Source organism: Mastigoproctus giganteus, chromosome 4 (genome assembly GCF_048544385.1).
Source record: "Mastigoproctus giganteus isolate SK-2022 chromosome 4, ASM4854438v1, whole genome shotgun sequence".
In the NCBI taxonomy this organism is placed as follows: domain Eukaryota; kingdom Metazoa; phylum Arthropoda; class Arachnida; order Uropygi; family Thelyphonidae; genus Mastigoproctus; species Mastigoproctus giganteus.
In genome coordinates, this window is record NC_143578.1 from 127,625,015 (window position 1) to 127,643,017 (window position 18,003).

The following is an 18,003-nucleotide window of genomic DNA, read 5'->3' on the forward strand; positions in this document are numbered from 1 at the left end:
AAGAACCGAGCGATTGTTCAGTATAGCGTGTAACTTCTGTATTGGCCTAGCTACAATTTTAAATTCGGTATCTTTAAAGAATCTGTTAAGCTGTTTGTGCCACTGTTCAACATACGGGACAGAAATAAAGTATTTTTTGATATTACTATTGTTGATTGGTGCAGTATTTTGTATCCTATCCTTAGCTTGTACCCTAATTCGGTTTATTGTGGTAATGGAATAACCGCTGTTTAAGAATCTGCTCGTTAATATTTGTATTTCTGAGTCCAAAGCAGAGTCCGTCGTTGAATATTTATAGGCATTAAGAAATTGATTAAAGATAATCGATCTTTTGTAGGTGAATGGATGATAGCTATTATAATGTAGAAGCATACTGGTTTTTGTAGGTTTTCGATAGCTAAATTGTATTTTATTCGAGTCCCCAGGTAAGTGTGAAATTTAGAAAGTTTAATGACTTTATATCCATATCCTCTCTTTCCAATGTAAATTTGAGTCTAGAATGAATATTATTAAACGAATGTAAAATGTCTTGGATAGTACTACTATCGGAGATACTGGTTCGAATAGGTGTCAAATGTATCTGCTCAATCGTTGAGAGATAGATCTCTGACATTAAGCCACTCGGGCTCAAACCCATTGGTAATCCAAAAATTTGTTTGTACACCTTGTCTCGAAAGCTGATGTAATTAACCTCAACTAACAGTTTAATTAAGTGAAAAATTTCCTTAATAGGTAGCTTCGTATAATTAATTGGTGTCGAGTTTTTATTTAACATGTCCCAAATAATATCTAATGTGTATTCGACGTTTACATTCGTATATAATGAGGTAACATCTAGTGAGAATAAATTGTCATTGTCGCCGAGTCTACAGTCTTTAAGCTTATTAAATAATGTATCGTAGTTCTTAATCCCAAATTGTATTACCTGTCTAAAAGGTTTTATAATGTTATATACATGTGTGGCTAAGGATGAAAATGCCGCGTTCCTGTAGGAAACAATAGGTCGAATAGGAAACCCAGTCTTGTGTAATTTTACCTGACCGAAAAGTGCCGGAATATTGTATGTTCTGGACTTCAATTCCTTTAACTGAACCATAGTAATGTAGTCGTTTTTTCGATACGTGGTTAACATTTTATTGTATTGATTGACCAAATTGGTAAACAGTGCCGGGTCTACTTCACGATAAGTGGCGGTATCTGACACAACTGAATCTAACTTATTAATATAATCATGTTTATCTATTATTACCACTGTATCTCCTTTGTCTGCACTCTGTATAATAATGTCCTTATTTCCCCAAAGTTCTTGTAAAGCTGAACTGTCATGTGTATTCAATTTAGGAAGTCGCGTTTCTTTAATGTTATTCACTACTTGATTAACTTGTTGAATAAATACATCTTTTTGTGGAACATTACGAAGTCCAAATTCAATATCAATTACGTATTGTTTTTTAGGTAGTTTTCATGGTGGTAAATTATAACTACATCACCTTTCGAGACAAGGTGTACAAACAAATTTTTGGATTACCAATGGGTTTGAGCCTTGAGTGGCTTAATGTCAGAGATCTATCTCTCAACAATTGAGCAGATACATTTAACACCTTTTCGAACCAGTATCACATACTATGGGAGGTATTTAGACGATGTTCTAGTTATTACCGATAGTAGTACTATATAAGACATTTTACATTCATTTAATAATATTCATTCTAGACTCAAATTTACATTGGAAAGGGAGGATACAGATACAAAGTCATTAAACTTTCTAAATTTCACACTTACCCGGGACTCGAATAAAATACAATTTAGCATCTGTCGAAAACCTACAAAAACCAGTATGCTTCTACATTATAATAGCTATCATCCATTCACCTACAAAAGATCGATTATCTTTAATCAATTTCTAAATGCCTATAAATATTCAACGACAGAATCTGCTTTGGACTCAGAAATACAAATATTAACTAGCAGATTCTTAAACAGCAGTTATTCCATTACCACAATAAACCGAATTAGGATACAAGCTAAGGATAGGATACAAAATACTGCACCAATCAACAATAGTAATATCAAAAAATACTTTATTTCTGTCCCGTATGTTGAACAGTGGCACAAACAGCTTAACAGATTCTTTAAAGATACCAAATTTAAAATTGTAGCTAGGCCAATACAGAAGTTACACACTATACTGAACAATCGCTCGGTTCTTGTGGTGATTGCGACTCGGCTTACCAAGGTTCGACCCGATTTTGGGCATAAAAGTAAAACTACCCACCTCAATTGTCCATCACCTCTAATATCATATTCCTTAGTTCAATTTATTCAATCTACCCACTTCCACAACACCAGATGGAAGTTTGTTTTAACAATCATTTCCTCTCTGGCTGAAAGCAAATTTGTGCACTTTCGTCCTACAGTCATCCCTTTTCATTTTAAGTTTGTTTCCTTGTGTGTGTTGTCCATGAAAATTAAATTTACTCAATTCATTTAATACTTTAAACCTTACAAGTGCCTACTTTCCAAAGTCTCTTTATTCTTGAAAAGACTAAAGTTTTCTGGTAAGTGAACCCTGAAGGACTTCATTAATATAATTATCCATATCAGTAACTTGCCCCTACTGCCACCTGCTTCAATTTATACAGGATTTTTTATTGTATTATTATTTTTTTTTTCATGTATGGAACAGCATCAAAATTTTTACTGAAATTTGTGTGATCAAAATGATTGTTTGCATCATAGTAGTTAATCAGATTGGTCACACAGAGTCCTCCTTAAAAAAATTCATGCTGTGGTTTCCTTAAAATTCCATTCCTGTTAACACATTTCCTGCCACCCAAATGTCAGAGAACCTGTTTAATGTGCTGTGATTTTTGTTAACTACAATATGCCTTGATTTTTTGTTAACTGCTAACAAAAACTATCTGCTCCAGAGAGAAAGTTTTCTGTTGAATCTTCTGTAGGGGCATCCATGGTTCTTTTGCTATTAGCAGGCCATAACAGAAATGTGTGTTGTGAAGTGCCAATGCATTCCTGTGGTTTCCCTTTCTTTTATGTTATTAGATTGGTTCAGTGGGGAGTGTCCTCATATTTCAAGCTTCATTTGTGCCACACGTTTTGTAGGATACCATGCCATTACTCTTCTGTGGGCCAGTGTAAGCCCCTGTTTATTCTTAATTTTTTTATTTCTTCATTAGATAACTGGAATTTGATTTATTTATTTTATTTTTTTTTTAATTCATTACTTGTTGCAATTTGCGATGATTCTCTTATATAGTATAGTAGTGTTTAATTTTGTAAATCATTAAAGATGCCAAGTTTAACTACTAGTATATTGACAAATATTTGTTTTGAGGATTTGTTTTTTTGTTATCTTGCGAAATCACCATAATATAAACTTTTTATATATAAATTTAAATATTTCACTAGATGGATATATGATGGAATTATACAGCAAATAATATTTGTTACAGTGGTTGTGTTGGAGAAAATAAGGCGATTGAGTAATTTCAATTACTGTATAACTAAGTTGATATTTTTGTGTCAGTTACATCATGGATACTTTTTTTGTTGCCTTCCATAATATAACTCCTTTATTTCTCTCTCTTGTACAGAAATTGGAAACTGTATACAGTTATCAACCTTAGATGTGCACCATAATGAATTGGTAGACATTCCAGATACCATTGGTAATCTCAAAAATTTGTCACGGCTTGGATTACGGTAAGAATTATGTTTAATAAAAAAATTATTCTTATTGAAGATATGTTAGGGTTGATATTTAAAAAAAAAAAGAAACATTTCGCTAAGGTTCTGTTCAGACCTTTCTTAAATTTATATATGCTCCCTACTTCTATAAGATTGAGTCACAGTTTGTTCCAACAGTTCCCTTTCACTAAAAAAAATCTTATTATAAAATGGATATAAAGAAGACATTAGTTCTGCAAATTGCAGCATCTGGAAACTAGGAAACTGCAAGGAGACCTGACTGAAGTATTTAAGGCCTTAAATGGATAGAGTAAATTAAATGCAGATGGCATCCTAATTCTTACCTAGACACATAAGGGTACATATTTTTAAATTAAAAACAATGATTGTAGGAAAAATGTGCAGAAATTTGTTCTCAGCCAGTCATTCATTGTTGGAATAAACTTCCATCTGAAGTTGTGAAAGCAGCAGTGTGAATAAATTTGAGGATGAATTGACAGATTATTAGAGGAGATGAGATGGATAGTGTATGTGTGTGTTTTTTTTTGTTTTTTTTTTTTTTGCTGATGCTATATAAGCTTACTTTCTTGCATCATTTTCCACTTCTAATACTAAAACTAAATATTAACTATCTTGCCCTCTAGTTAATTCCACCGGGATACAAAGCTAAGAAAGAGAGATAGAGAGACCGTTGTAAAATCTTCATATCTTAATCAGAACCTCCTGTGGATGTATTTTTTTAATACTTTATAGAAATCCTTATAGAGTTTCCAGAATATCAGGTTCCTGAAATTCTGAGGAGCTAAAATCGTGGCTAGCTATAAAAGCTGGGATGATACTGTTTTATTTTACTGTTTTGGCTTTTCTAGATCTCTTAATATTAATGCTGCTATTTTAAGGCATGCAATAATATATAAGTAATTTCATTTGGCTTCAAGTAAAATTTTCAGTCATGTAGGAACACAAAAATCCCAATCCTCATACAATATTATGTTTTATTTATTAGAAAGCATTCTGTGGAAGCCCAAAAATCAAAATGCATTTTACGTAAAAAAAAAAATATATATACAGTGGTACCTTGGATTACGAGTAACTTGGTATGCGAGTGTTTTGCAAGACGAGCAAAAATTTTTAATAAATTTTAACTTGATAAACGAGCGAGGTCTTGCAATACGAGTACAGTCAGTCCTCGTATAACACGTGTTTACACTACACGAATTCGATCATACACGATTTATAAATAGGGGAACGATATCTTATATAACACGAACCGAATTCGCTTATGCACGAAGCGCCTTTGTGTTTACAAGAAATGGCAGTCGAACGCAGAATCACCCCAACCGAACGCAACCCGATAGGAATGAAGAGAAGATTTTGAAAATGTATTTATGGTTTTTTATATCAGTGAAGGGGAAACACATTTCACCATAATAACGTAAAAACCAACACAATTCCAGCTATCGGTATAATCGCAAATGCAATTAGATCGAGTTTACTACCAGTTTATAACAGATTCCACTCGCAAGAAACTAGAAATTGTTTTTATTGTTTTATGGTAGTAACCCCTAGAAATGTGCTTTAGTAAAATGTGAGGTGTTAATAGAGTTGTCTCTGCCTTTACGGTGTTGTTTATTCAGTTGCTACACGCGCAGCTTTGTTTATGTGTATCAAGCGTGCCTCCTCGTTTTGTAATTGTGCTTTATTCCCTAAAAATGAGTAAAATAATTAAGAGGTGTGAAAAGGAAGCATCCTGGCGAAGACACTGTAGATTCAGAGAGAAAAAAAAAAACAATATCGATAAACAGAGGCGGACTGGGTCAAAAATTCTTACCCGGGAAAATTTATAGTGGCCTCATACTACGGTTTATGGCCAAAATCACACCGGCCTCCGGCCCACCGGGCTACACGCGTGCAGCTTTGTTTATGTGTATCAAGCGTGCCTCGTCGTTTTGTAATAGTGCGAGCGATGAATCTGATTTCCGTGAAATCCTGAAAAGGAGGCAAAAGCAAGTGTCATTGGAAAGATTCCTTGTTAAAGTCGCACAAAAAGAAAAAATCAACAGATAGCAGTGATTCCGTTAGAGACAGTGAAAGTCGTCCTACCCAATAATTAATAAATTCGATTGCTTTATGTATATTAAATTTAAATATTAAAAATATAAAAAGGTATGTATTTTGTATTAATCATTTTACAGTATATGAATATTTTTGAGTTTTGGAACAAATCATCTGGGTTTCCATTATTTCTTATGGGGAAATTCGCTTTGATATACGAGTGCTTTGGATTACGAGCACGTTTCCGGAACGAATTATGCTCGCAAACCAAGGTACCACTGTATATATATATAAATACAAAAGAAATAAAATCTCTAATATCTAAATGATATAAACAAATGAAAAGTAAAATTGTCAGGATGAATTAATGCCATCAGCTTTGATTAAACATTACATACACTTGCTAAAATACAGGGTGTCTCAAAAATATTGGTACAAACATTTAGAGGAGGTAGGTAACATCTAAAGGAATGTGAATCACATAGGAACTCATAACCGGAAACGTCACCGTAATTTCTGGTTTACTCATTCAAGCAGTAGTCACCGCACAAAGAGCATGCATCGATATACGAACTGTGAGCTGGCAGACATGCACCTAGTGTATGGATAAGCAGAGGGCTTATCCATACACCTAGTGTATGGATAAGCCGCTCAACGAATTTATGGAGAACGCTTCCCAGACAGACATGTACCGGACCACCATTTGTTTGTGCGTGTGCATCAAAATTTGTGCAATTATGGGTCATTTAGAGGTAACAGGAGTAGTGTGGGCAGACCACGTTCGACGGGAACTCCCGCCATGAAAAAAAGTGTTGAATGCCGTCCAGAATGATCCTACTACCAACACACGTGCCGTTGCCTCTGCCTTAGGAGTGTCTCGTTGCAGTGTACAGCGTGTCTGGCACCACGATTCCTTACACCCCTTTCATCTCCAAAGGGTTCAGTTACTGCTTCTCCCAAGATCATCCTGCACGTGTGGCTTTTGCACAGTGGTTTCTCCAAGAAAGTGTTCAAGACTTGAATTTTCCAGCCCATGTTTTGTTCACAGATGAGGCTTATTTCACTCGGGAAGGCTTATTCAATCAGCACAATGCTCATGTGTGGGCTCACGACAACCCACACGGTGTGAACCACCATGCGGCACAACATCGTTTCGCAATAAATGTGTGGGCAGGTATGGTCGGTGACTGCTTAGTCGCCCCATACCTGTTACCATCCCGCATGAACTCCGCTAAATATCGGATTTTTCTTGAACAAGTTCTACTAGGGTTACTTGATGATGTTCCAGCAAATGTGAGACACAACATTTGGTTTCAACATGACGGGGCATTTGCCCATTATGGAAGATGTGTTCGTGACCATTTGAACAGGCGTTTTGGGCATCGATGGATTGGCCGTGGTGGACCCGTTGCCTGGCCCCCACGCTCACCTGATTTATCAAGTCTTGATTTCTTTCTGTGGTGGGGCCCTCAAATCTATCGTGTATGAATTGCCTGTGGAGATGTAAATGGATCTTGGGGCAAGACGTCTGTACTGCTGCTACTGTGAAAGAAACTCCAGGTGTGTCCGCCAATCCATGCTGTGTCGGTGTCACGCATGCATCGCGTCTCATGGTGGAACCTTCGAGCATCTGTTGTAACATCATGAAATGCATCTATCTCATTCTCCATTGTTAATATTATGTCAAATAAATGTTTGCCACTAATTACTGTCTTGTGTCATTTCTGCATCTTGTGCCTCTGCTACTACTTTCCCGTGACGTTTCTGGTTATGGGTTCCTATGCGATTCACATTCCTTTAGATGTTACCTACCTCCCCTAAACATTTGAACCAATATTTTTGAGACACCCTGTATAAGAACTGTAATATCTACCATCCAATACTTAAAAATTTCATGCATACTATTAGCCTTCGCTAATTATAGTGATATTTGATTTATACTAAATCAAATATTAACAAAATAACAAATCAAAAGTATCGTATTGTCATTACTACATAAGGCTTACATTGAAAGGCACGTCAACTTGGGGCTAGCGCCTCTCAATATATGCCATCAATAACAACATGACCCACCTGTGTCTTCGAGTTATATGCCAGTCATTAATATATACTAAATATAGTATACATAATAGCTTTAAGATCAAATTGAAGTTAAGAATAGCATAATTTGCTAAACGTGCAAAATATGAAACTCGCAATAAAAAACATACGATGGCTGACTGGCAAAATATAACTGCTAGCCCTACGGATAGTTTTACTCTTACATTATTAGAGTATTTACACAAGTGTTTATGTTTCTGTAGCTTAATTGGCAGGAAAAAGCAGAGCAAGGGCATAGGCCCAAGAAATAGGTGAGAGGAAAAGGCAACAGGAATAGTAGTAGTGCCCACAATTTCCCTAGAATCACTCTAATAGATTTTGAGGCATAAGATATGAGAGTTAGATAGCAAATAGATAAAAATAGAGGCAAAGACAGCAAACTACTTTTGAAAATTACTGGGGATGAAAATCCCCGTACCTTAGATGGGTTCCTGGTAATTTGTTTTGTAAAGAGACTTGTACCATTACAACTAAGATTAAACGACTTAAATGCATAAATGAACATCGTGGTAAAAGCTAGTATCAAGTACCACAAGACAATTCTTTCAGAAAAATGCAAAGATTTTACCGATACATCAGAGCTACCAAAAAGTAACTGTCCCGAGTTACAGCATGAAATGAAAGAAAGTTCAAAGCTCCCTCTACTGACATATACGATTAGAGAAATAGCACCCACCAATTAGAAGCAATATGAACAAGGCGACCTCTAAACAAGATCAAATGGGAAAAAAAAGGACAGCATCATTTATGCATTTAAGTCATTTAATCTTAGTTGTAATGGTACAAGTCTCTTTACACAACAGATTACCAGGAACCCATCTAAGAGATGGGGATTTACACCCCCGGTAATTTTCCAAAGTAGTTTGCTGTCTTTGCAAATTGTCTATTATTATAGATAATAATATCTATAATATTGCTAAAATTGTGCCGAATATGCCTGTAATGTCAGTACATTTTATTTCCAAATTTGTATCTACATTTGTTATCGTTGAGGAAATGACTAAGATACTAAGATAAAAAAGGTTGTAAATACAGTGGTTAGTGTTTAAACAACCATTACTTAAAAAGATTTTGTTAAAGAATTTGTTATTTAAACCATAAGGATATAAAGTCTTATGTGCACATATAAATAAATTTTCATAATTATCATTGATGGTAGCAATGATTTTAATTTTGACGTTGTTAAAACCATGATGGTGGAAGTGGAAAAGTTCTATATCTGTATCAAAATTTGAGCCAAATGAAAGCTCTTGGATCTATGTCCGTTAATTCTAATATTGAGAGTTAGTTAGTATTACAACATTATTAGTTTTACAGAAAGGAGTGGAGTCAGAATTAAAGTTGGTCTCGGAGTTATCCATCATGGGACAAGTAAGACATCGTTTGTTCACATAATTCGGATATTTCACATAATTCGGAACAGGGTGCCATTCGGGGGGGCGCCATTAAATTATCCTCAGTTGGATTCTAAATTATAATTCGTTACATAATATTGTAACTTTTGGCTTGTTCTAAATTATTTTAGGAACATTTCCTTCTGCAATACCCTTTCTTCTATCCTCCCCCTTTTTTGTTATCTTAAGATATATGGTTTATTTCATTTTCGCTCATTTCGTTTGCCCTGTTACTGGCATTGAATTAATTATTTTATTTTGTATTTTAAAGCAATATGTGGTGGTTCAGCATTAATGCTGCCCCGATGTTTGTTATTCCTACTTTTTCAATTTAATATTCTTAAAATTATAATTAGTCAGTTTATTTCACAAGGTAGTAGTGAGTTGGTTAGTTTACCCATGCTCATACTGCCCTCTATATTCTAATTTCTGTTATATATTTTGGTTCAACATTTACTGTGTCAGTCGTATGGTGTTGCCACTTGAGTGCTATTTTCTGTTACTGTTCTAATTTCTCATTTTATTTTTACTTTTATGTTATAGCAAAATTTTAAAATTCCTAGCAAGCCAGTTGTAAATAGTTACTACTTGCCGAATAGCTTCCAGTATAGACTTGTATTCAGTTTTCCTTTTCTCTCCAGTATATGTTGAAAGATAATATTATTTCCACATTGGCATGATGTGAAGTTAAAACATTTATGGACACAGTTTCAGTACTTTTGAGTAGTACTCTCTCTACCTTATCACATTTTTGAGGAGCAGTGCACATTATTTTAATTCTTCATTGGAATACTGTTCATTAAAAAAGAATTAGATGTTTTGAAGAACCTGCAGAGGGAAATAAATAAATAAATGAATTATCTTTATTGTTGCTAAGAATGGTACATAGAAGCAATGCTACTCATCACGGTGGCATGTCCAGGAGTATTACATTTAAGAAAAAATGATAAATTTGATTAAATAAAACTCGGATAAAGTATAGCAGCATCTATTGCCAGGATCAAAACAAAAGACAGGGGCCAAGAATAATACGCTACACGTTGGCAGTGTTAATGTGAAACCCTGAGGAAACCACTGCATCCAGGTGGCAGTTCTCTGGTGTGGAAAAATAGTAGTATTATTAAAGCTTTGTCACATAGTGAGGGGTAGCATTTTCTTGTTTGCTTCCAAATGCTTAGAAGGCTGGACATAATACTGCTTATGTTTTCTTCATTTTAAGTGACTACCATCCAATACTTAAAAATTTCATGCATACTATATATTCAGTTTCATCATCAAGGTTTTATATATATACACAGCTACTCTCCGAGTTACATAAGGGTTGCATTCCACAGAACTCTAAGTCAAATGTTACATAAGTCGGAATTTCCCTACTAAAGGCTTATGCAACACTCACAATGATGTGCATTGAATTTGATTTAAGCAAAAAAGAAATGTTCGACCAACATATAAATAAATTATTTATTCAAATTTTTTTTTTTTTTATTTTAATCTGATGCACAGGAATAATTTAAAAAGTGTAGAAAATTACAAAAGTGTGTGTAAAATTACAAGAATTTTACTTTAACATGGAAACCAATGTGGAAACCAACACGATGCTTGAACCTATTAAACCACCCGTTGCTTGCCACGAACCTGGCTTGGGATTCGCCATACTTATCCTTAATATCTTTCTAAATGCTTTTGCTTGAATGGCCATTAGAATCAAGAGCACTTGCTTCTGAATTTAATTTTCCATCCATATTATTAATAGCCTTTCCATCTTTGTTATAGCACCTGAATGCTATTTTCTGATCACTTGATCTTAAATGCATTGATCCTGTTAACAAGCATGTGGTCTGTGCTTGTTAACAGGAGAGACTGCTTCTACAGGAATGAGATACGCTTAAATAGAATGGGTGCAAGAGTGTTTGCTGATGCTATCGAGGCAGCGGTAGGTGGGTTGGAAAACTGCTAGCTTCTGGGGATTCACAGACTAAAAGGTTAAAAGTAGCTGCAGGCAGAGGTGAAGGTGATTCTTGCACTACTTCTGTTAGAATGAGCAGCGGCCTGGAGGGCAGGTTGCTGGAGGTTTCAGGGACTGATTTCAGTCATCATGAAACAAATAAATACATGGGCTGTGTTAGGGTAACTAAGAATAAGAATGGTGCACGTATACTTGCATGTACACCAATGCTAGAAGTATATTAAATAAATTTGATGAATTTGAAGTGGTGGTCAAGACATCAAAGGCAGATATTGTTGGGATATCAGAGACATGGTTTCACACAGATATTAGGAATGCAGAATTGGAATTTGGAGAGTACAATGTGTATAGAAAGGGTGGGGGGGGGGTTATACTGTTAATTAAGAAAAACATAAAATCTAAGGAAGTGCATCCAGTTGACATAGATGGACAGTGCAATGTTGAGTCAGATTGATGGGACATAAGCACCGGGTAAGGAAAAATGAGAGTAGGAGTGTATTATAGGCTAATGACTACAGCAAACAATTGTACAGAGAAATAGAATGGGTCAGGAAATCAAATGGTGTTATAATGGGGGATTTTAACTTCCCAGATATTGACTGGAACTTGGGCGGGTGGTCACTTGTACACTAGCAACACTTTTGTGGATTTATTGGATGATTGTTTTCTACAGCAGCATGTTTGAGAGGCAACCGGTGAGGGTAATACTTCTTGATCTGGTTATCAGCGTGATTATTCGTGCATTAAGAATTTGCAGATAATGGAACCAGGTGGCAGTGATCACAGTGTACTGATGTGGAATTTACTTAAATATATAAATATAATTTAACCACTGGGGATAAAGGGGATGGTTTTTGCTTCTGTAAAGGTGACTGCGGTGGTCTCAGAGTTTTTAAATTCTGCACAGTGGGACCAACTGATGATATTATCAACAAGAAATTCTAAGTGGGAAGCATTTAAAGAATTGATCATGGAAGCTACTAGGTTTTTCATACTGATTAACCAATATTGTTCAAGGTTTAAGCCTAAATGAATGTCAGATGAAATAATGAGATGTGGCAGAGAAGAAAAATGCATAGGATGCTTATAAATTATCAGGTGACACAGAAGTCCGTGGCAGATATAAGCTGGTCTGTAATCAAGTCACAATGGAGTTTAGACAAGTGAAGGCAGATTATGAGAAATCTTTGGCAAAGGATGCTAAGAAAAACAGCAAGGACTTCTTTACTTACATAAACTCTAAAAGGAAGGGAATGAATCAGATTGGTCCACTTGATATCAATGGTTCGACTGTTGATAATCCTGCTGAGATAGCTGATAATCTGCATGGGTATTTTCCATCTACATTCATACATGAGGAATTATTAAAGGACGAAAATGCCAGAAGTTATCAAACTCTAACAGGGTGCGTAATGATTTTGTATTAACTAAGAGCAAAGTGGAGGAGAAATAGTTGAAGTTAAACATAAGAAAGGCACCTAGGGTGGATGGGACCAATCCAGTTATATTAAAGGAGGTGGCAAAGGACTAAGCAATAATTATGAGAGCATCCTTGGATTCGAAGTCCCCATGGACTGTAGATGTGCAAATCTATCACCAATTCACAAAGGGGAATCTAAAGGTGACACGAGTAATTACAGACCAATTGGTTTAACTTTTGTTCCGGGTAAAATAATGGAGTCACTGGTTAAAGATGCATTGCAGGTTCATCTAGACAAGACTGCCACAAGAATTCAAACACAGCATGGATTTGTTAAGGGAAAGTCTTGTCTGACAAATTTGATTGGATACTATTATGTGGTTACAAAGGAACTAGATGCAAAAACAATTTTGATATCATATACTTGGATTTCAGAAAAACTTTTGCACGTGGAAGGTTACTGTACAAATTGGAGCAGTATGGTATTGAGGGCAAGTTGCTCCAATGGATAAAAGGGTTGTTGAGTGGGAGAAGACAGAGAGTGGTATTCAATGGAAGCTGCTCTTCGTGGACTAATGTTATTTGCGGAGTCCCACAGCGTCTAGTGTTAGGCCCACTGTTGTTTTCTCTATTTATCAATGATATTGATGAAGGTATATCTGGCTTAGTGTTGAAGTTTGCAGATAATAATAAGGTTGGCAGGGTTGTTAATGACATTAATGGCAGTATTCTACTGCAACAGAATCTATAAAATTTGGCCATATGGGCTTGAGAAGTGGCAACTGAAGTTCAACATTGACAAATGTAAAGTACTGCCTATGGGTGGAAGTAACCCCAGAGGAACATACCAACTGTGTGGTACTACACTTATGGTGGTGGAAAATGAAAAGGACCTGGGATTGATTGTGCATTCAGATATGAAGTTTTCTGAGCAATGCAGACAGGATGCCAGAGCAGTTCATGGGGTATTGTCAATGATAAACAGGAATTTTGCAAGTAGGGAAAGGAGATGATTATCCCTTTGTGTAAGGTAATGGCCAGGCCATGGCTCGAGTACTGCATACAGGTCTGGAGGTCTCATTTTAGGAAGGATGTAGAGTTGCTTGAGCAAGTACAGAAAAGGGCAACATGATGGGTGAGGGGAACGAAGGGATCCTCTTACCAAGAAAGGCTTAAGTACTGCAAATTGCAGTGGCTGGAGACTAGGCACCTGCAAGGTGATCTGATTGAGGTGTATAAGGCCTTGATAAGGTTGAGCATGCTGAATTCTTATGGGATTCTTATGCTTACTCAGACTAAGAACCTAAGTGGGCATAAATTCAAATTGAGGAAAGACAGTTGTAGAATAGATGTACAGAAATTTGCTTTTAGCCAGCGGGTGGTTAATTGCTGGAACAAACTTCCATCTGTTGTTGTGAAGTTGATAGTTTAAATAAATTCAAGGAGGAACTGGATAAACTTTTAGAGAGAATGGTTGTGTGGAATTGTTTTTTTTTTTTTTTTTTTTTTGGCTGATGCTACATAAGCAGTCATGAGGTTGTCACAGACATTCTCTCAGATATGCAAGACAAGCTGTACATGCTACCTGGGAGTCAAAAACACTGCTGGAACTGATATTTGGGTAACATTCAAGTCAAGTAGAACCAATTTCGGCGAAGTCCGGATGGTCTGTGACAGCCAAATCCTCTGCTTGCACCTTCACGATGGTGGTACTGTTAGTAATAACCTCCATGCATAAGCACTGGGTGACCATCCAGGTGTGAACCAACGTAAACAGGTGTAGAGGTGTGGCGCCTGCACCACATGGAGGAATGCCACACCTCAGTGTTACCGGGCAATACTAGGTGGTAGATGACTCTCTTCAACCGGTGCAATACCACCACTTTGCTTATTGGAAGCTTGAAGTGAGGTAACCCATGTTTAGTCTCCAGAGCTAAGTTCCGATCAACCCTTCCCCATCTCTTCCATCATGCATTATGACTGATAACTTTTGAGGTAATGATGAACATCATGGCGAGATCCAATCGTCCTTACATTTTGAGGGTACAGCTCTAAAAGGTGTTCGCAGGCTGGCCGCTAGATAGTACACCGGACCGAACCTATTGGTAACTCTTTAGGAGGTTTCTGGATCAGCTTGTGTATAATCTCGCTGCCTCTGCTCTGCCAAATAGTGACTGGAGGTAGTCCGAGTAGTGTGTGTTTGTGCGGGGGGACATTGTCGAGGCCACATTATGTCAAGGATCTGGGTATATTTTTACCATGTCACAGCATATCCAAAAATTTTATTACTTCATACAGCATGTCCCCCTCCACTTTTTCTTACTATTGAATACACCATGAATTGTCAAACTAATAGAGTAAGCTTATCTGTGAAAAGATGTAAACCTCCCAAACACGTCCTAGTTCATTTCACAAATATATGTGGTCTCAGTTCTAATCTCAACAATGTCCATTTCCACTTGCAGTCTTCCAAACCCCATGTACTTTTTCTGACTGAATCTCAGATATCGTTTGAATCAACTACTGCTCATCTCAGTTGCCCAAATTATTCGCTGTATGATTCCTTTCACCTCAAAGGTGGTACTTGTGCGTATGTCCGTTCTGATATTCCCTGTCGGAGACTTGGTAATTTGTAATCTCCTCTCTTCGATATTCTCTGGCTTAAAATCTCTCTACCTCATTGTATCAAATTCATCTGTTGTCTCTACTGTTCTCCCAACCCCACTAATCATTTGGAGCTCTTTGAATTCCTCTCTTTACAACTTGACTTTCTCCAGTCCAACTTTCCTAACAGTGAGGTAATTTTCCTTGGTGATTTTAATGTTCACAACTCCAGCTGGCTTCCGTTTTCTAGTCATACCGACCCAGCTGGTCGAGATGCTGAGGCTTTTGCAATTACTAATGACCTTGCACAGATTGTTGTTCATTTACCTACAAGAATACCGGACAATCCTAACCATACAGCCAACACACTTGATCTTTTTCTCACAAACAACCCTTCTAAGTACACGGTGAAAGTGAGTGGTCCTTTAGGCGCCTCAGATCACAACTTGGTAATTGTCTCTTCTCCAATGGAGCCTTTATCTCGTGGCTGTTCCAAATCTCGTGTTGTTTGGCATTACAATAATGCAAAAAATGGGATGAACTGCGAGATTTCTTTTCCTTGGTTGGATTACTGTTTCAAAACGTATGATGTCAACATTTGCTCAGATCCTGTCAGTGAAATTATTCTTGTAGGAATGGAATCCTTTATTCCACTCTCCACTTTGAAATCTTGTCCTTTATCTAAACCTTTGTTTTCCAATAAATGTGCCAAGGCTGTTCAAGAGAAGTACGTTGCATAACGTAATTGTCTTGTTTCCAATTCTTCAGTTTAATTTTCTGCCTACACCAAAGCTCACAACAGTTGTAAAGCAGTTATTAATCAGTCCAAACTAGGTTTTGAACAGACTAAGAGTAGAAAACTTGCCTTTTGCCCATCTTTGCTCCCACCTCTGTCAACACCAGATGGTTCTGTTGTCACTTCAGCCAAGGATAAAGCTGACCTGTTAGCATCCCGTTTTTCTTCCAACTCATGTACTAATGATCTTGGTAAAACACTTCCCACCATTCCCAACGCACTCCATTCGATACCTCCTGTGGTCTTCCGTCAGAAGAATTTTGACTAATCTTGACGCTAAGAAAGCTCCAGGTCATGATGGTATTTCTCCACTTGTTCTCAAAACCTGTGCTCCTTAACTTACTCCCATTCTTTGCCACCTTTATTCACTTTCTTATTCCAAAGGTGTTTTTCCTTCTGCTTGGATATTTGTTCATATCCAGCCAGTTCCTAAAAAGGGCGACAAATACCTCCCATCTAATTATCGTCCCATTGCAATTACTTGTACTCTTTCTAAAGTAATGGAGAAATCAATTAACCTCCAACTCTTAAACTACCTAGAAACCTTCCGTCTGATCAACCAGTATGGATTCCAGCAGTGTCGATCCACTGGTGATATTCTGGCTTATGTTACCCATTTATGGACAAATTCAATGGAAAAGTTCGTTGAAACACAAGCAGTTGCTCTTGACATCTCAAAGGCTTTCGATCGTGTTTGGCATGAAGGTCTTCTAAAAAGCTTCCATCTTAATGTTTGCCAACTGTTTTTTGTTATTGGTTATCCAGTTTTCTCTCTGATTGCTCAGGGTGATGGTAGTTGGGTCTGTGTCATAACTTCTCCACTAATGCTAGTGTCCCCCAAGGTTCAGTACTTTCCCCCACTCTTTTCCTCTTGTATATTAATGACCTTCCATTGACTGGAAATCCTATCCATAGTTTTGCCAATGATAGCACATTGCATTCCACTTTCCATTTTGAGAAACCTTTCCCTTCTCAATGGTGCCTCCATAGCCAGGTGGGCAGGAGCGGCAGTGCGTAGCACATGCTTCTTGATTAGACTGGGGTTTGAGCCTGTGACCAACAAATACAGAGAATGCGGAAAGGTCAGGGAGTGACCAGTGTATATCCCCAGAGCAATATGGCCTTTGTTGCTAATGCTCCTAAAAACCAAATAAGAAACTTACAAGCCCTGCTCAATCAGCTTCAGCTTCTCGAATATCTGCTACCGATTCCTTAAATGCTGATCTCCAGGTAATTCTCCAGTGGGGCAAAGACAACTTAGTTGATTTCAATCCTTCTAAAACTCAGTCTTGTCTTATCTCTTGCAAAAAAGGATTCTTCGGCTCCTATTCTTATCTTTGGTGACACTCCGATTTCTAGGCAAGTTGATCTCTCTCTTTTGGGGATTGCCCTGACTTCCAATCTCTCTTGGCACAAGCACATTACAAATATTTCTTCCTCTGCATCAAAAAAACTTGGTTTTCTCTTTCGCTCTCAGCGTTACTTTTCTTCCAAACAGATATTCACTCTGTAAAAATCGCAAATCTGCCCTACCATGGAATATTGTTTGCACATCTGGGGCGGTGCCCCCAAAACCTCTCTCAGGCTTCTAGATTCCATTCAGAAGAGAGCAGTTAGGTTAATTAATGACTCCTCTCTAACAGAGTCTCTCCACTCGCTGTCTCATAGACTTATTTCTTCTGCATAAGAAATTTTATGGTACCTTTGTAGCCAGGTGGGAAGGAGCAGCAGTGCGTAGCACACGCTTCTTGATTAGACCGCGGTTCGAACCCGTCACCACCAAATACGGAGGATGCGGAAAGGTCAGGGAATGACCACCGCATATCCCGGAGCAATATGCCCTTAGTTGCTAATGCTCCTAACAAAAAAAAATAAGAAATTTTATGCCTTTTTTACAGATACTTTCATGGGCACTGTTCTTGTGGAAATTGGCTTCTATTATTCCCACTCTCTCTTTCAAAAC

General features: G+C 37.1%; 1 protein-coding gene across 3 annotated transcripts in view; it reads left to right on the forward strand.

Annotated features, from left to right (window-relative positions):
• LOC150087051 (uncharacterized) overlaps positions 1-18,003 on the forward strand; it is a 521,728-nt gene that overhangs the window by 313,912 nt on the left and 189,813 nt on the right. For all 3 annotated transcript variants that reach the window (XR_016546863.1, XR_016546862.1, XM_090371782.1), the window contains exon 7: positions 3,612-3,720. Coding sequence is in view for 1 of the 3 variants with exons in the window: in XM_090371782.1 (XP_090227908.1) it covers positions 3,612-3,720 (109 nt within the window). In the remaining 2 variants the exon portion in view is untranslated. The remainder of the gene's footprint in view (positions 1-3,611; positions 3,721-18,003) is intronic.